Below are 19,577 nucleotides of genomic sequence, written 5' to 3' on the forward strand. Positions count from 1 at the left end.
CATTGAAGGGTTTGGGCTCTGCAATTCCCAGTTTACGTGTCACTGCTGCGTATAGCTCACGTGCGTACTCCTGCACTGAGCGCGTGTCCACCGCCATGTTGCGTCGCGCCTGACGCACCAAATAACTCACCAGCAAATTTTCCACTTTTGCCAGCACCCTGTTCTGGCAATACCTGATAGATGAAGCACCTGCAGACTTTGTGATTTTCATGTGCTCTTTGATCTTGGCTGCATCCTTCTTGATCGTACGAATCGTAGATTCGTTGACGCCATGCTGGCGCGCGAGATCAACTTGCCGTCTTCCTTTCTCCAAATCTTGAACAATTTGGTACTTCACCTCGTAGCTTAATGAACGTCGTGTCTTCTTTGGCTTAGTGCCGCTGGGTCCAGGTAAGGAAAGGTCTCTCTCTGGGGGCGGTGGTGGTCCGGCGGAAGCCATTTTACGGAACAATGGATGCGCGTTAACACGGGGTGGCCTTGAGGGATGAAACTGCCGCGGCTAGGTCAAGCGTCGTCTCTCCTCCCTCCCTCCCTCCCTCCCCGGGGTGGTCACGTCATAATACTTTAAGCCAATTACAGCTAGCAGCAGAGGGGGGTAGGGATGCATGGCCAATCACAGTCCGATACGTCATATGACGTCAGTGATAACGCAACAAAGACACACTGCGCAACCTTACCGCGCGGCTTGCCCAAGCGGAGGGAGGAGGAGGGAGAGGCGAGGAGCACAGGCAGGCAGGCGGGCGGGTGGCGCGTGGGCAAAATCTAAAAATAGCATCTCGAGCCGGACACTCACCGCGTATATGTGGAAAATATCCGTGTTAAGTGAAAGTTCAGCTCTGGCAAGGCACCGCGTATATGCGAAAACGCACTAAGTGAAACCGCGTTAGGCGGGGTAATACTGTATTCTTATTTACTATTTTCTTGCTCATGTTCATTCTTTATACAGTATTAATCTTTCTGGTGTATATATTTAATAATTTCATATGCTGTGGCCTTTATTTCTAGTCTAAGTATATACTGTATCTTATTATATTTTCCAAGTCAATATTCTTTTTCTTACTTCATTTTTCATATATAGTATTGTATTTTCTGAATTTCTATGTCCTTACCTTTCTGAAGTATACCCTGTTCTAATTATACAGTGAACCTCACTTTACGTCAATTGAACCTTTTTCCACGCAGCTCAGAAAGCAAGAAACCAGAAAACGAACAACATAACATATGGACACTGAAATAGAGACCGGGCTTCCACCCCCAAACTCCACTTTTTCTCCCTCGACACAATACGCGACGCTTAGTAAAATATCTTAACTTTATGATGGTACGTACACACACATAATATAGAAGGGAACAACACAAGAGAATAATATACCAGGTTAGGTTAGAAAAAAAACAAGGCTAGGTTGTAATTACTTGCATTAGTAGAGTGAGAGAAGTGGGTCGGGCGTGCATGGAATAGAGGCTGGTTCGAGGCAGAGGGCAGGCTACTGCCCTCAGGTGAGTCTTCATCACTGCCACCACACTTATTAGTGCCTCCCGACAAATCCCCTCAAAGTCACCAATACTGTCTTTTGTCACTATCACTGGCTTGGGCTGGCTGTGGTGGGTTGTGGCTTAAGAACTCCGGCAATGCTTTCGTTTACTCCGCTGGTGCTGATGTTGTCGCGATACACCTTGGATGTAGGGCTCCATATCTGCAACAGCTGGGTAGTGAAGACTTCACAATCGGGCATCGCCAGGGTCGCCGTGAGCGAGGAACTTGATTTTCAACACACCATGGCACCCCTTACATTACCATGCGCGAGCATCCTTGTGTTCTTCTTTGGGATGACGACCACCCGCTCTTTCACTGACGCCATCATCATCTAACATCCTCACGTGTGTCACATCAGGATCCCTTATCACCTCCAGGATGTCGCTGTTGGTGGTCTCGAGAAGCCTGCAGCTGCAACACTTCGCCAGCTTCTTCTGGGAAGGCTGTCCACTGCTACTGCAACAGTCTGAACCTCACCAGTCACAGATTGACCCCTGCCTCCCACCTGAATACCTGCAACACATGTCTCCATGCGATCTAACTGTTACTACAGACAGCTGATCCCATGCCTCCACCAAGAAGTCCACAGCTTTCTTGACGTTGAATTTTCTCCAAAAATTGTTTCACAAGTACTTCTTGCTCTACCAACTGAGTTGTTCCTCGGCCCACTTTCAGCTTGCTATCGGTGTCACCTGTAAGTTAGCAACTCATCCTGGTGTTGGTATAGTCGTTCAAGAGCTTAAATTTTGCAGAAATGCAGCTTTCACATTACAGATCAATTTTTGTCCATGGGCTAGCTGTATTAATGACGAGTGTTGGGAGGAAGGAAGACCCTCACTTTTACGTTGGGGTGACGCATCTAACAGTAGGGGCGAGTAAACTGCGCGCTGTCACAACAACAAAATTTTGAATGGAACATTCTGTTGCTCACAGAATTTCTTCTTCACGCCGAACTAAACAGTCATCAAACCAGAGAGGGATAGAGTAGAGAACATCCACGCCTTTACGGCGTCAGCCAGTGGACATTTAGCTTGGTCATGTCCATGCTCTTTTGTAGTGGGCGCGCAGCAGCTTGGCGCGGTTGTGTGGATCAACAAGTAACTTGAGCTTCAGGTACCAGAGGCATTGGTGGTAAACAGGACGGTGATGCGCCCTTCTGCAACTTCCCGCCCCATTAATTTTGCTGGCATTCTTCACAACTAAGATCTTGAAGGTAGCTTTTTCCAAAAAGACCAGATTCATCCATGTTAAAGACCTGGTCGCCAATGTACTGTCCTTCCTCCATAATCTCACGTGAAAACGGAGGAAAATCCCTAGCCGCAACACGTCAGCACTCAGCTTCTTCACCACCAATGTTAATGTTGTTGATCTTGTTCCTCTTCTTAAATCTTTTGCAACCACCCAGAGTGAAATATTAGCGGTTTAGTTTGCAATTCCCATCTATACGCGACACTGCAGCATACAGTTCACGTGAGTACTCCTCAACCGATCGCTGTCTACCGCCATGTTCTGTTGCACCTGATCTAATCAAGTAGCTCACAGTAATTTTTCTGTCTTGAGAAGCACCTGGTTGTGGCAATATTTTGGATCATAGAAGCACCTGTAGACTTTGTGATGTTCGTGCTCCTTTATCTTGGCTGCATCCTTCTTGATCTTCCGGATCGTAGATTCGCTAACACCATGCTGGCGTGCCAAGTAAGATCAACCTGTCTTGTTCCTTTCTCCAACTTGATGATCTTTTGTATTTAATTTCAGAGTTTAGGGGAACGTTGTATCTTCTTTTGGCTTAGGGCGCTGGGTCCAGGTAATAATGCAAGGCTTTGTGGTGGTGGTCCGGTAGCCATTCTTCTGGTATACTGCCAGACTGGGGTACTAATTCTAAGGAAAATACAACTCTAATCTTAATTTCTAAGGGTCGCCACCAGACCCCTTCTGGACAGTATGGAACTTGTTAGGTAGCGTGCAGAGTGGATTAGGCATTGGGTTAGGTTTTTTCATTGACCAGATCGATAAGGGGAAAGAAGGGTGAAACCATAACATGTCTTAACTAATTTATTCTTTATAAACTATATGGTAACAAAAATACAATTGAGCTGGCCTTCCTCAGAAGAACAACGATGAGTTTGGTTACCCTGCTTACAGTATCATTTAACACTTTGGACTGCTCCACCTGTATGGGATATAGCACCTTAGGTCATCATACATGTAACACCATCTCACCTCCTCTGTAGCACCAGCTCACCACACCTGTTACCCACACCTGCAAGTATGGGACTCCTTGTGATTTCTAGGTGCACACATGAGGCACCTTGTTCGCACACCGTCCTCGGTGGGTCGAGACAAGGGCTACCCCAGAGACATACCAGTACTGTTTCTGCGCCTGGCATTATAGGTCGCTCCAAGTGACGACCGTGGAGTTTCTCAAGCATTTCCTTATTTATTCCACTCATTTGGGGTGGTCTGCTGGGGATCCCCAGGTTCACAGTGGAATAGTATAGCTGGTAGTCACCTCACATGGTGGGACGCTCACAGGGAGAATGGCCGATGCCCAGCAAGGTGCTCCACCGCTTGTGACCTAGAAGCGGGTAGAACGGAGGGTATTGAGAATATTGCCTGATGGGCGGTTATCACACACCCTAACACATTACTATTTCACTTATACATCAGGCAAAGCTTTAAACTGTAATAACTGCTATATAAGTTTACTGTGGCGGGATGTAGCCCGATAGGACACTGACCTGAGGTGACGGTAGAACGGAGGGTACTGAGGGCAGTGCCCCGCCGCTCGTCACCACGTAGGCCTACAGTTTCCAATCTTCAATTTTTACTTTATTTTCTTCCTCACCTGAACACTTTCCGTATATTGTCACCATGTCTTATAAACACATATTTTAATCCTAAATTACACACTAAGGTAAGGTCTTGGTTTGCTAGTTCGTGGGTAAATTCATTGGGTTATAATATCAACGCGGCACACTCGAGGCGGGTCCACGACGCTCCCTAAAACAAAAGCCGAATGTTCTTATGTGGGTATATCCACTTCACTTAAAACTGTAATGAGGATCCTCCTCTCACACATTGCACTATTTGAACACAGACATAAGATTCTCTGATCACTGTACCTGTTGTGGTATATGTCACGAGGATACGAGGTGTATTAAGTTCACACCAAACATACAAGATATTTTTTTTTCAAGTATAGTTTCTGGGTCACTTCCAACACCTCATAGTTCTGACACATTTATCCTTTTCCAGATCATTGTTCTCATGTTTTTCATATGATATCTGTGGAAGTTATGTTTGCTGCACGTTCACAGATGTAAATAGTATGACCTTCAAACCATGATCCACACTTAGTCCTACAGTACACTAGTCCGGCTCAACTGGACTTTCCCAATCATCTTATGGATACCCTGAGTTCTCCTTAATGCTATGAATACATACAATTAACATGATGTAACTGTACCTGGGTACAACACAACACATGATTCAGTAACATTGACTAGGTGAGTTATCCTTTAACAATGTTTCCCGTTCTCTGAGAATCTACAAGCGTGGTGGATTTGAATGTTATGTAGCGTAATATGAATTAAAATGGGGTGTTTAGGAATGACAATGATGTGCTCAGTACAATGGAACAATGGATACCGATATACACGGTGTAGCCGGGAGGGGTGTAACTGACGCGGGTAGGTCAAGGAGCTTGAACGCTCCCGCAGAGGGGCACGTCATATTACATTAAACCAATCACAGCTAGCGGGGGAGGGAGGTAAGGATGCTTGGCCCAATCACAGTCAGATACGTCATATGACGTCACCGATAACGCAACAAAGACATACACTGCGCAACCTTCTCGCGCCGCTTACCCAACACGGCGGGAGAGATGGCTGGAGGTTTGAATCCAATACTGAGCCCACTGGGCGCGGGTAGTTGACTACACACACAGCCGAGCTGAGGCTCGCTCGCTAGTAACGCCCGTGGTAGAATCGCTGTAGTATTGTAGCAAGATCTTCACTGGCTGTTCCTGTCCTCCGATTCTAGTCTTGCCTTATTAAAGACATCTTTCCATGACCATCTTGCCCATAGGCGGCTACCGTACCTCAGTAGTGGTGGCAACACAGACAGTGCCTGAGATAATGATGGAGAAGCGTCAGAAAAGTGAATAGTAACTCAATCACAATCAATCTTTTGTCTAGCAACGACAGACAACATTTACGTTACATTAATTCTTTCACTGGGTAAATGACAATTTCACTGTTACAACATGAACACTGATATTCACAAAATTTACTGAGTTAAACTGACTCAATATGGCGGGCGGAGAATCGTACACATACCTGAGATAAAGATGGAGAAGCGTCAGAGGTGTGATGCTCCCCCGTGCATGAGCCTATATACGGCTAACTGGCAACTTAGGCCTGTGCGGAACACATGCCAGAAAGGCTAATCACGCAATGACAGAAATTACATTCAACTCAGTAGCTGTATATTTAACTATGACACCCAATTGCCACTGGTCCTGCGAATTTCCTACGTCTATTCATATAATATAATCAGAGATTGAGCCTGTCAGGAAAAAGTGGAATTACACACGCTGTTAACATTAGTTTTGCAAAATCAGCGAAGCTACAAACAAGGAACTATTCAAGGGGATACGTTAGATGTTGGAGATTATACAGGTTGACAGAATAGTTCAGGAGATTAATGACTTTCTTAAATAGACAACTAACACTAACTAAACTACAAACATCAGGTTCTCTGATTTTTGGGCCTCAAAATAATCTAACTTCAGTAGCAATTGGAAATTCATGGCAATCCGCAGGGATTGGAGGTACAGCCAGGGTCACAGGCCTATAACCACACAATCACTGCCACATGACAAAGCTTTTATTTTATTTTATTTTTTAGGGTGTTGTGGTCACGGCTGTGATAAAGGCCAACCAGGGAGTGTAGTACTGTGCCTTTAGTTTAATCAGTTCATAGTTGTCATCAGTGAATGCAGAAGAGACTATAAATAACTTAAAGTGAATACATATTGGCAATCAAGCTGGTAAGGACAACTGCCAGCCTATTCGTGTCATAGGTGCCACAGTGATAGTTCATAGTGTCATCAGTGACCGCGGAAGTTGTAAATAACTTAAAGTGAGCGCTCACTAGCAAGCAAGCTGCAAAGGCACCGTGCCAGCTGAAACCAAGTCGTGTCATAGGTGCCACAGAGACTTTAAATTTTATGTTGATTGTGTGCTTTCTCAAGGACTGAAACTGTGCCTACAATACACCATTCACAGGGAGATACAGTGTACGCAGTCACAGACGACAACTCTATAGGCAACAGAGAGTAGCTAAGTACTTTTTCTCTCTTTATTTTTATTGAAATAGGTGTAGATTTATACACAGTCTGCACCCCCCCCCCCACAACAACAACAACCATGAGTTTGATATGTGATTACTGCAGGGAGACGTCGGATATGGAGGATACAGGCCTAACTAATGCAACGTTTAGGAAGTTACTAACTGCCGTAAAGCATGATGGCTGTTGCTGGTATTGCTCTGGCTGCATAGTCAAGGTGAATGAAGCGATTGCAATCCATAAGGGAACGAGTTCTCTAGGGACGAAAATAGATGAAGCAGGAGCCCTGCTGGTTGACAAACTGGAGCAAGTTGAGAAAGAGATCCTTGCTAAGACTGAGGAAGTAGCTAATAGAATGGAGGTGGTTGCTAAGAGGAGTTATGCTGACGTATTAGGAGGGCCACGGGGGAGGGCGGAGAGTAATGCAGAATCAGTACAGGTTCTACAGCAGATTGGGACTTTGAAGAAGTGTGTCGAAGAAATGAAAATTAACGGACCTACTGTTAGGGGAGAGGAGGAACACCAGGAACGGCTCCAGCGCAGGAACAATGTAATAGTTTTTGGAGTCACAGAGAGCCAGGCGGAGGGAACTATGAGTAAGGAAACACACGATAAGGTGCTGTTTCAAAATATTTGCACAGAGGTTCTGAAGATTCCATCAACCCCTCAGGATGTGAGGAGGCTGGGACAAAAGCAGGGGGCTAAGCCTCGCCCCCTCAGGATCACACTTGGGAGTGAGGAGGAGAAATGGCAAGTTATTCGGCAGGCAAAAAACTTAGCAAGGAGCGAGGCATTTCGGGATGTATTCATTCACCCAGACCGCACGGTAATGCAGAGGGAACAGCACAAGAAGCTCCTGCAGGACTTGAAGCAGAAGAGGGAGGAGTCGAGGAGGAACGGGGACGGGTGTACATGGGTTATACTCAGGGGGAGGTAGTGGAAACAAGTATGCCGACACAGGGCCAGGGGGCAGCAGTGCACCCTCCACCCACTCAACCCCCCACCCGGGAGGCGGCACCAGCTCAGCCTACCGGACAGGAGGGGACGAGCGCCGTGTAAACAATGACATTTCTAACCACACCCTGCAAAATACAGTGTACTTAGCAAATGCTGCAGCTTCTGAGAATGTGGGGGGAGCGGGTTTATTACTAAGAGCAGAGACGTTACCGAGAACAAATTCTGGCTTGAATGTCATGTACACTAATACTGACACGTTCCTTGATAAGAGAGAGGAGTTTGAAACACTACTAAGAGTACACCAACCAGATATTGTAGGAGTTGTAGAACTGTTGTACAAGAACAGGAGAATCAACCCAGAGGAATGTGAGTTCAGTATTGCTGGATATGACTCATTTACGAACCTAACTCAAGAATCCTGTAGGAGGGGTGTGGTTATCTACGCTAGGCAAGACCTTGGATATGACTCATTTACGAACCTAACTCAAGAATCCTGTAGGAGGGGTGTGGTTATCTACGCTAGGCAAGACCTTAGAGCCAGCTAGGCGAGGGTACAGGGAGAGGATGTTTTTGAAAAGTCCAAGTGGTGTAAAATTAAATTAAAGGGAGGGGACTTACTTATCGTCGGGTGTATCTACAGATCCCCAAACTGTGGCCCACTAAATCAAAGGAACTTAAGGACCTTAATAAACAATACGGCGATGCTCAACCCGAGCCACCTCCTTATCATGGGGGACTTTAACTATGGCGACATCGACTGGAGAAACGAGTCCACCCCGAATGACTTGAATAACCCTGCTACTCTTTTTGTAGAAACTCTGAGAGATAATTTTCTGTACCAACATGTGAGAGACCCGACACATTACAGAGGGGAGCAAACACCCAAGCCACTTGACCTCATCATAACAAACGAGGAGGGTATGGTGGCCAAACTGGAACACCTTGCCCCAGTTGGCACCAGTCACCATACAGTGTTGTCATTCAGATTTAACTGTTACCTAGTTCAAGATAAGGCCAGGCCAAGGTGCAAATATTACAAGAGAAATTACAATGGGATGAGGGAAGAGATGAGGGGTATCAACTGGCCTGACTTATTAAGGTACAAGAACGCAGACACTACGCTGAATATCATAACTAGTAAAATGACCCAATTGATCGATAAATATATACCCAAGACCAAACCCAGTGCTTCTAGGAATACGAGGGGATCCCTACACATGAACCATGCGGCGGTCGACAAAATTAAGAAGAAAACCCAGAAATTCAAGACGTGGGTTGGATCAAACGATGAGCAAGACAGGAGGATGTATGCAAGAGCCAGAAACCAAGCAAAGATAGAGTGTAGGAGGGCTGAAAAGGAGTTCCAAAGGCTGGTTGCACGCGAGGTCAAGTCAAACCCAAAGGCGTTTTACCGCTATGCAAAGTCGAAATTGAAAACGCGAGTAGGAGTATCAGACCTGAGGCTTGAAGATGGTAGTTACGCAGACTCTGACCAGGATAAAGCTGAGGCATTGAACAGCTTCTTTTCCTCGGTGTTCACAAGAGAGGATGCGATTAACCTTCCTGCGTTTGAGGACAGACGGTTCGACACAGCACTGACCCACATTGTGTTCACAGAAGAGGGTATTAGAAATAAACTGTCAGGCTAAAGGTCCATAAGAGTCCCGGACCTGACATGGTGCATCCTAGAGTGCTAAGAGAGCTGTGCAACGAGCTTGCAGAGCCCCTGAAGATTCTGTTTTGTAAATGCCTGGATGAACAAATGGTCCCCAGTGAATGGAAAGTGGCTTATGTGAGTCCTATCTTCAAGAAGGGCGATAGTCACTCCACGAACAACTATAGACCGGTGAGCCTGACCAGCATAATATATAAAGTACTTGAGAGTATTATCAGAGATGCCGCGATGGAACATCTACTACGAAACAACCTTGTAAAAGATTGCCAACACGGTTTTATGCCGGGGCGCTCTTGCTTGACACAATTGCTCAAGGTATTGAATATTTGGACCCATATTCTAGAACGGGGTGGTAATATCGACAATATTTACCTAGATTTTGCCAAGGCTTTCGACAGTGTACCCCAAGAAAGGCTGAAAATCAAACTGGAAGGGTACGGAATTCGGGGAAATGTCCTAGCGTGGATAGAAGACTTTCTACATGACCGCAAACAGTGTGCGGTGATTAATAGCACGAAATCGCCATCCGTACCTGTTACAAGTGGGGTACCACAGGGCAGTGTATTGGGCCCGCTGTTGTTTGTTTGTTTCATAAATGACATGCCTGACGTTGTACACTCCTCCATACAAATGTTTGCCGATGACGCTAAGTTATTTCGGGAAATTAAGAACCCAGCTGACTGTGAAGAGCTGCAGAAGGACCTCTGTGGGCTCCAGGAATGGTTGAAGGAATGGCTGCTGAGATTCAATGTCACGAAGTGTAAGAGGATGCACCTGGGGCGTACCAACGGTAAGGAGGCGTATCATGTGTCCCAACGGGATGAAGAAACTGCACTAGTTGAGACTGAATGTGAGAAGGACCTAGGTGTGTATGTTGACAATGAGCTGAAGTTCTCGGGCCATTGCGAGAAGAAGGTAAACCAGGCAAATAAATTATTGGGTCTTATAAGAAGGTCGTTCAGATATCTAGACGGTCCGTCCCTCGTAACGATCTTCAAGAGTGAAGTGCTTCCCCATCTGGAGTACTGTCACCCCGTCTGGTCCCCGAGATATGCTAGGGACTGTTAGTTGGTTGAAAATGTTCAAAGGAGGGCCACCAGACTGGTGCCTGCACTTCGGCACCTCAGCTACCCTGAGAGATTGGAGCGCCTGAACTTGCCTAGCTTATATTACAGACGGGCAAGGGGTGACCTAGTTGAGGTGTATAAGCATCTCAGGGGGCACTACTCAGTCGAGTGTCCTTACATGGAGCTGGCGGATGCTCGCCCCACAAGGGGTCACAGCTCAAGATTGAAGAAGCCGCAAGTCCAGAAAACTGTGAGGGGTAACTTTTTCGGAGTGAGAATTGTGAACTCGTGGAACAATCTGCCAGAGAGTATTGTGACGGCACCGAGTGTGAGCTCTTTCAAGACTAGACTTGACAAGCACTGGAGCAGGTTCAGATACATTCAGGAGCCAGTGCATGCCTAGTACTTGCCAACATTGCGTAACAAAGACATGACCGATCGCCCAAGCGGCTAACGAGCCGATCAGTGGTGAAGAGGATAAAAAAAAAAAATCCGACACTCCAATTAATACATCAACAGCACTAGGCTTCCTCTTTAGCGCTCGTCCATATTTTACTTCTTCACGACTTTTAACTTTTTACAACAGCCATATTTTCATTAACTGAAGAGTCTTACTTTCACATCAGAGGTGGTGCTCTACATTCTTACTTATTATTGTTAGACAAAATTCAATCTAAAGCTATTCCTCCTTATCAAAGACCAGTTCCCTCACTTCCTCCCTCCTTCCCCCCAGAACGACGATCTGTTTTCTTCATGGTCAGTAATCCACTATAAGACGATCAATGATACCAATATTTTCATCTCAAGTCGAAGACATATCATTCCCTAATGTCATCCAAACTCAGTGAAAATTTTCCTTCCACTCAAACCTCGTTATCATTCATTTACAGTACTGTACTATACAGTATTTTCCAACTATGGAAATTCTTTCCCTCTTACAGCATTCAGGGGAGAATCAATACACCATCTCTTTTCACACAACTAAACAAATATTTCATATCATTCATAGTGTACAATACAAGCCTATGTTCAAGACAGTTCACCTAATAAGCAAATGATCATTGTAAATTTCCACAAAAAAGAGGAATATGTCAGATGACCTATGAAAGAAATAAAAGAGTATTCTAAACAAAATATATAAATAATAATGATAATAACAAACAACATTATTATCTGTATTCAAAACGTAAGCTGATCATCTCATACTATATTGAACAGACATAAAGCATTGCAATGATAATTGTTAAACCCTTACAGTTTCAGGACAAAGAGATTGACCTTGGGAGGATATTCACCAGTAGAACTCCCAGAGAACAAGGTTAATGAATTAGCACAGTTTGCTGTTGTGTCTATGGATGAAGGGAGTGAAGACCCTAATATCCGGGTTGTTGACAATGTGATCAGTGCTGAAATGCAGGTCAGTAAAACTAGATTTGTGCCATTCTTGAAAGAAAGCGTAAAAATTTTTTGTACCCTATTTTTCATGTTTAATATTGTGTTTCAATATTTTGAAATTTCTCTACTGCAACATTTTTATATTATTATTTTTGGTCAGGTTGTAGCAGGTACAAACTGGAAGCTGAAAGTAACTTTGAGTTGGACAACATGCAAGAAAGAAGACGAAGTACAGGACTTAAATAACTGTGAGAAGGACCTTAGCAAACCCAGCAGTGTCTGTGACGTTGTTATATATGAAAGGTCTTGGGAAAATTTCAAAGAAGTGACTGGAATGAATTGCACAAATGTGGAAGATTCAAGGGCAAGAAGGAGAGCCGTAGGGAAGTATTCACCAGTAGATCTACCTGATAGTAAAGTCAGTGAATTAGCACAGTTTGCTGTTGCATCTATGGATGAAGGGAGTGAAGACCCTAATATCCGGGTTGTTGACAATGTGATCAGTGCCGAAATGCAGGTCAGTAAAACCAGATTTGTGCCATTCTTCAAAAGAAAGCCTAAGAATTGTGTTGTACCTTATATTTCGAGATTAATATTATGAAATTGCTCTATTGCAATATCTTTATTTTATCCTTATTTTTGGGCAGGTTGTAGCTGGTGTAAACTGGAACCTGAAAGTAACTATGAGTTGGACAACATGCAAGAAAGAAGACCAAGTACAGGACTTAAATAACTGTGAGAAGGACCTTAGCAAACCTAGCAGTGTCTGTGACGTTGTTATATATGAAAGGCCTTGGGAAAATTTCAAAGAAGTGACTGGAATGAATTGCACAAATGTGGAAGATTCAAGGGCAAGAAGGAGAGCCGTAGGGATGTATTCACCAGTAGATCTACCTGATAGTAAAGTCAGTGAATTAGCACAGTTTGTTGTTGCATCTATGGATGAAGGGAGCGAAGACCCTAATATTCGCGTTGTTGACAATGTGATCAGTGCCGAAATGCAGGTCAGTAAAACCAGATTTGTGCCATTCTTCAAAAGAAAGCCTAAGAATTGTGTTGTACCTTATTTTTCGAGTTTAATATGAAATTGCTCTATTGCAATATCTTTATTTTATCCTTATTTTTGGGCAGGTTGTAGCTGGTGCAAACTGGAACCTGAAAGTAACTATGAGTTGGACAACATGCAAGAAAGAAGACCAAGTACAGGACTTAAGTAACTGTGAGAAGGACCTTAGCAAACCTAGCAGTGTCTGTGACGTTGTTATATATGAAAGGCCTTGGGAAAATTTCAAAGAAGTGACTGGAATGAATTGCACAAATGTGGAAGATTCAAGGGCAAGAAGGAGAGCCGTAGGGATGTATTCACCAGTAGATCTACCTGATAGTAAAGTCAGTGAATTAGCACAGTTTGTTGTTGCATCTATGGATGAAGGGAGCGAAGACCCTAATATTCGCGTTGTTGACAATGTGATCAGTGCCGAAATGCAGGTCAGTAAAACCAGATTTGTGCCATTCTTCAAAAAAAGCCTAAGAATTGTGTTGTACCTTATTTTTCCAGATTAATATTATGAAATTGCTCTATTGCAATATCTTTATTTTATCCTTATTTTTGGGCAGGTTGTATCTGGTGTAAATTGGAACCTGAAAGTAACTATGAGTTGGACAACATGCAAGAAAGAAGACCAAGTACAGGACTTAAATAACTGTGAGAAGGACCTTAGCAAACCTAGCAGTGTCTGTGACGTTGTTATATATGAAAGGCCTTGGGAAAATTTCAAAGAAGTGACTGGAATGAATTGCACAAATGTGGAAGATTCAAGGGCAAGAAGGAGAGCCGTAGGGATGTATTCACCAGTAGATCTACCTGATAGTAAAGTCAGTGAATTAGCACAGTTTGTTGTTGCATCTATGGATGAAGGGAGCGAAGACCCTAATATTCGCGTTGTTGACAATGTGATCAGTGCCGAAATGCAGGTCAGTAAAACCAGATTTGTGCCATTCTTCAAAAGAAAGCCTAAGAATTGTGTTGTACCTTATTTTTCGAGTTTAATATGAAATTGCTCTATTGCAATATCTTTATTTTATCCTTATTTTTGGGCAGGTTGTAGCTGGTGCAAACTGGAACCTGAAAGTAACTATGAGTTGGACAACATGCAAGAAAGACGACCAAGTACAGGACTTAAATAACTGTGAGAAGGACCTTAGCAAACCTAGCAGTGTCTGTGACGTTGTTATATATGAAAAGCCTTGGGAAAATTTCAAAGAAGTGACTGGAATGAATTGCACAAATGTGGAAGATTCAAGGGCAAGAAGGAGAGCCGTAGGGATGTATTCACCAGTAGATCTACCTGATAGTAAAGTCAGTGAATTAGCACAGTTTGTTGTTGCATCTATGGATGAAGGGAGCGAAGACCCTAATATTCGCGTTGTTGACAATGTGATCAGTGCCGAAATGCAGGTCAGTAAAACCAGATTTGTGCCATTCTTCAAAAGAAAGCCTAAGAATTGTGTTGTACCTTATTTTTCGAGTTTAATATGAAATTGCTCTATTGCAATATCTTTATTTTATCCTTATTTTTGGGCAGGTTGTAGCTGGTGCAAACTGGAACCTGAAAGTAACTATGAGTTGGACAACATGCAAGAAAGAAGACCAAGTACAGGACTTAAATAACTGTGAGAAGGACCTTAGCAAACCTAGCAGTGTCTGTGACGTTGTTATATATGAAAGGCCTTGGGAAAATTTCAAAGAAGTGACTGGAATGAATTGCACAAATGTGGAACATTCAAGGGCAAGAAGGAGAGCCGTAGGGATGTATTCACCAGTAGATCTACCTGATAGTAAAGTCAGTGAATTAGCACAGTTTGCTGTTACATATGGATGAAGACCCTAATATTCGCGTTGTTGACAATGTGATCAGTGCCGAAATGCAGGTCAGTAAAACCAGATTTGTGCCATTCTTCAAAAGAAAGCCTAAGAATTGTGTTGTACCTTATTTTTCGAGATTAATATTATGAAATTGCTCTATTGCAATATCTCTATTTTATCCTTATTTTTGGGCAGATTGTAGCTGGTACAAACTGGAACCTGAAAGTAACTATGAGTTGGACAACATGCAAGAAAGAAGACCAAGTACAGGACTTAAGTAACTGTGAGAAGGACCTTAGCAAACCTAGCAGTGTCTGTGACGTTGTTATATATGAAAAGCCTTGGGAAAATTTCAAAGAAGTGACTGGAATGAATTGCACAAATGTGGAACATTCAAGGGCAAGAAGGAGAGCCGTCGGGATGTATTCACCAGTAGATCTACCTGATAGTAAAGTCATTGAATTAGCACAGTTTGCTGTTGCATCTATGGATGAAGGGAGTGAAGACCCTAATATCCGGGTTGTTGACAATGTGATCAGTGCCGAAATGCAGGTCAGTAAAACCAGATTTGTGCCATTCTTCAAAAGAAAGCCTAAGAATTGTGTTGTACCTTATTTTTCGAGATTAATATTATGAAATTGCTCTATTGCAATATCTTTATTTTATCCTTATTTTTGGGCAGGTTGTAGCTGGTGTAAACTGGAACCTGAAAGTAACTATGAGTTGGACAACATGCAAGAAAGAAGACCAAGTACAGGACTTAAATAACTGTGAGAAGGACCTTAGCAAACCCAGCAGTATCTGTGACGTTGTTATATATGAAAGGTCTTGGGAAAATTTCAAAGAAGTGACTGGAATGAATTGCACAAATGTGGAAGATTCAAGGGCAAGAAGGAGAGCCGTAGGGATGTATTCACCAGTAGATCTACCTGATAGTAAAGTCAGTGAATTAGCACAGTTTGTTGTTGCATCTATGGATGAAGGGAGCGAAGACCCTAATATTCGCGTTGTTGACAATGTGATCAGTGCCGAAATGCAGGTCAGTAAAACCAGATTTGTGCCATTCTTCAAAAGAAAGCCTAAGAATTGTGTTGTACCTTATTTTTCGAGTTTAATATGAAATTGCTCTATTGCAATATCTTTATTTTATCCTTATTTTTGGGCAGGTTGTAGCTGGTGCAAACTGGAACCTGAAAGTAACTATGAGTTGGACAACATGCAAGAAAGAAGACCAAGTACAGGACTTAAATAACTGTGAGAAGGACCTTAGCAAACCTAGCAGTGTCTGTGACGTTGTTATATATGAAAGGCCTTGGGAAAATTTCAAAGAAGTGACTGGAATGAATTGCACAAATGTGGAACATTCAAGGGCAAGAAGGAGAGCCGTAGGGATGTATTCACCAGTAGATCTACCTGATAGTAAAGTCAGTGAATTAGCACAGTTTGCTGTTACATCTATGGATGATGGGAGTGAAGACCCTAATATTCGCGTTGTTGACAATGTGATCAGTGCCGAAATGCAGGTCAGTAAAACCAGATTTGTGCCATTCTTCAAAAGAAAGCCTAAGAATTGTGTTGTACCTTATTTTTCGAGATTAATATTATGAAATTGCTCTATTGCAATATCTCTATTTTATCCTTATTTTTGGGCAGATTGTAGCTGGTACAAACTGGAACCTGAAAGTAACTATGAGTTGGACAACATGCAAGAAAGAAGACCAAGTACAGGACTTAAGTAACTGTGAGAAGGACCTTAGCAAACCTAGCAGTGTCTGTGACGTTGTTATATATGAAAAGCCTTGGGAAAATTTCAAAGAAGTGACTGGAATGAATTGCACAAATGTGGAACATTCAAGGGCAAGAAGGAGAGCCGTAGGGATGAATTCACCAGTAGATCTACCTGATAGTAAAGTCATTGAATTAGCACAGTTTGCTGTTGCATCTATGGATGAAGGGAGTGAAGACCCTAATATCCGGGTTGTTGACAATGTGATCAGTGCCGAAATGCAGGTCAGTAAAACCAGATTTGTGCCATTCTTCAAAAGAAAGCCTAAGAATTGTGTTGTACCTTATTTTTCGAGATTAATATTATGAAATTGCTCTATTGCAATATCTTTATTTTATCCTTATTTTTGGGCAGGTTGTAGCTGGTGTAAACTGGAACCTGAAAGTAACTATGAGTTGGACAACATGCAAGAAAGAAGACCAAGTACAGGACTTAAATAACTGTGAGAAGGACCTTAGCAAACCCAGCAGTATCTGTGACGTTGTTATATATGAAAGGTCTTGGGAAAATTTCAAAGAAGTGACTGGAATGAATTGCACAAATGTGGAAGATTCAAGGGCAAGAAGGAGAGCCGTAGGGATGTATTCACCAGTAGATCTACCTGATAGTAAAGTCAGTGAATTAGCACAGTTTGCTGTTGCATCTATGGATGAAGGGAGTGAAGACCCTAATATTCGCGTTGTTGACAATGTGATCAGTGCCGAAATGCAGGTCAGTAAAACCAGATTTGTGCCATTCTTGAAAGAAAGCCTAAGAATTGTGTTTTACCTTATTTTTCGAGTTTAATATTATGAAATTGCTCTATTGCAATATCTTTATTTTATCCTTATTTTTGGGCAGGTTGTAGCTGGTACAAACTGGAACCTGAAAGTAACTATGAGTTGGACAACATGCAAGAAGGAAGACCAAGTACAGGACTTAAATATCTGTCAGAAGGACCTTAGCAAACCCAGCAGTATCTGTGATGTTTTTATAAATGAGAGGTCTTGGCAAAATTTCAAAGAAGTGACTGAAATGATTTGCAGAAATGTAGAAGATTCAAGGGCAAGAAGGAGAGCCGTAGGGATGTATTCACCAGTAGATCTACCTAATAGTAAAGTCAGTGAATTAGCACAGTTTGTTGTTGCATCTATGGATGAAGGGAGCGAAGACCCTAATATTCGCGTTGTTGACAATGTGATCAGTGCCGAAATGCAGGTCAGTAAAACCAGATTTGTGCCATTCTTCAAAAGAAAGCCTAAGAATTGTGTTGTACCTTATTTTTCGAGTTTAATATGAAATTGCTCTATTGCAATATCTTTATTTTATCCTTATTTTTGGGCAGGTTGTAGCTGGTGCAAACTGGAACCTGAAAGTAACTATGAGTTGGACAACATGCAAGAAAGAAGACCAAGTACAGGACTTAAATAACTGTGAGAAGGACCTTAGCAAACCTAGCAGTGTTTGTGACGTTGTTATATATGAAAGGCCTTGGGAAAATTTCAAAGAAGTGACTGGAATGAATTGCACAAATGTGGAACATTCAAGGGCAAGAAGGAGAGCCGTAGGGATGTATTCACCAGTAGATCTACCTGATAGTAAAGTCAGTGAATTAGCACAGTTTGCTGTTACGTCTATGGATGATGGGAGTGAAGACCCTAATATTCGCGTTGTTGACAATGTGATCAGTGCCGAAATGCAGGTCAGTAAAACCAGATTTGTGCCATTCTTCAAAAGAAAGCCTAAGAATTGTGTTGTACCTTATTTTTCGAGATTAATATTATGAAATTGCTCTATTGCAATATCTTTATTTTATCCTTATTTTTGGGCAGGTTGTAGCTGGTACAAACTGGAACCTGAAAGTAACTATGAGTTGGACAACATGCAAGAAAGAAGACAAAGTACAGGACTTAAGTAACTGTGAGAAGGACCTTAGCAAACCTAGCAGTGTCTGTGACGTTGTTATATATGAAAAGCCTTGGGAAAATTTCAAAGAAGTGACTGGAATGAATTGCACAAATGTGGAACATTCAAGGGCAAGAAGGAGAGCCGTAGGGATGTATTCACCAGTAGATCTACCTGATAGTAAAGTCAGTGAATTAGCACAGTTTGTTGTTGCATCTATGGATGAAGGGAGTGAAGACCCTAATATCCGGGTTGTTGACAATGTGATCAGTGCCGAAATGCAGGTCAGTAAAACCAGATTTGTGCCATTCTTCAAAAGAAAGCCAAAGAATTGTGTTGTACCTTATTTTTCGAGTTTAATATGAAATTGCTCTATTGCAATATCTTTATTTTATCCTTATTTTTGGGCAGGTTGTAGCTGGTGCAAACTGGAACTTGAAAGTAACTATGAGTTGGACAACATGCAAGAAAGAAGACCAAGTACTGGACTTAAATAACTGTGAGAAGGACCTTAGCAAACCCAGCAGTGTCTGTGACGTTGTTATATATGAAAGGCCTTGGGAAAATTTCAAAGAAGTGACTGGAATGAATTGCACAAATGTGGAACATTCAAGGGCAAGAAGGAGAGCGTGAGATGTATTCACCAGTAGATCTACCTGACCAAGTAAAGTCAGTGAATTAGCACAGTTTGCTGTTGCATCTATGGATGAAGGGAGTAGAAGACCTAATATTGGCGTTGTTGACAATGTGATCCAGTGCTTATGCAGTCAGTAAAACCAGATTTGTGCCATTCTTGAAAAGCCTAGAAATTGTGTTTACCTTATTTTCGAGTTTAATATTATGAAATTGCTAGAGATTGCAATATCTTTATTTTATCCTTATTTTTGGCAGGTTGTGGCTGGTACAAATAACCTATGAAAGTAACTATGAGTTGGACAACATGCAGAAAAGAAGACCAAGTACAGGACTTAAGCTAACTGTGAGAAGGACCTTAGCAAACCTAGCAGTGTCTGTGACGTTGTTATATATGAAAGGTCTTGGGAAAATTTCAAAGAAGTGACTG

The 19,577-nt window shown here is 42.6% G+C and overlaps 2 protein-coding genes across 2 annotated transcripts in view; both read left to right on the forward strand.

The window, feature by feature from the left end:
• The first annotated feature begins 11,768 nt into the window (after positions 1 to 11,768).
• Positions 11,769 to 14,860, forward strand: LOC121863332 (kininogen-1-like). The gene is made up of 7 exons (XM_042361957.1): positions 11,769 to 12,000; positions 12,139 to 12,495; positions 12,626 to 12,982; positions 13,110 to 13,484; positions 13,596 to 13,952; positions 14,080 to 14,436; positions 14,564 to 14,860. The coding sequence occupies exons 1-7, from the start codon at positions 11,935 to 11,937 to the stop codon at positions 14,858 to 14,860; spliced, it is 2,166 nt and encodes a 721-aa protein (XP_042217891.1). The 5' UTR covers positions 11,769 to 11,934.
• A 1-nt stretch (position 14,861) lies between these two features.
• LOC121863333 overlaps positions 14,862 to 19,577 on the forward strand; it is a 6,733-nt gene continuing 2,017 nt past the window's right edge. The window contains exons 1-9 of the mRNA XM_042361958.1: positions 14,862 to 14,909; positions 15,040 to 15,396; positions 15,527 to 15,883; positions 16,011 to 16,367; positions 16,498 to 16,854; positions 17,955 to 18,311; positions 18,442 to 18,798; positions 18,926 to 19,143; positions 19,406 to 19,493. Coding sequence (XP_042217892.1) covers positions 14,904 to 14,909; positions 15,040 to 15,396; positions 15,527 to 15,883; positions 16,011 to 16,367; positions 16,498 to 16,854; positions 17,955 to 18,311; positions 18,442 to 18,798; positions 18,926 to 19,143; positions 19,406 to 19,493 — 2,454 coding nt within the window. The 5' untranslated portion in view covers positions 14,862 to 14,903. The remainder of the gene's footprint in view (positions 14,910 to 15,039; positions 15,397 to 15,526; positions 15,884 to 16,010; positions 16,368 to 16,497; positions 16,855 to 17,954; positions 18,312 to 18,441; positions 18,799 to 18,925; positions 19,144 to 19,405; positions 19,494 to 19,577) is intronic.

Source organism: Homarus americanus, unplaced genomic scaffold (genome assembly GCF_018991925.1).
Source record: "Homarus americanus isolate GMGI-L3 unplaced genomic scaffold, GMGI_Hamer_2.0 scaffold46197, whole genome shotgun sequence".
Taxonomy (NCBI): Eukaryota; Metazoa; Arthropoda; class Malacostraca; order Decapoda; family Nephropidae; genus Homarus; species Homarus americanus.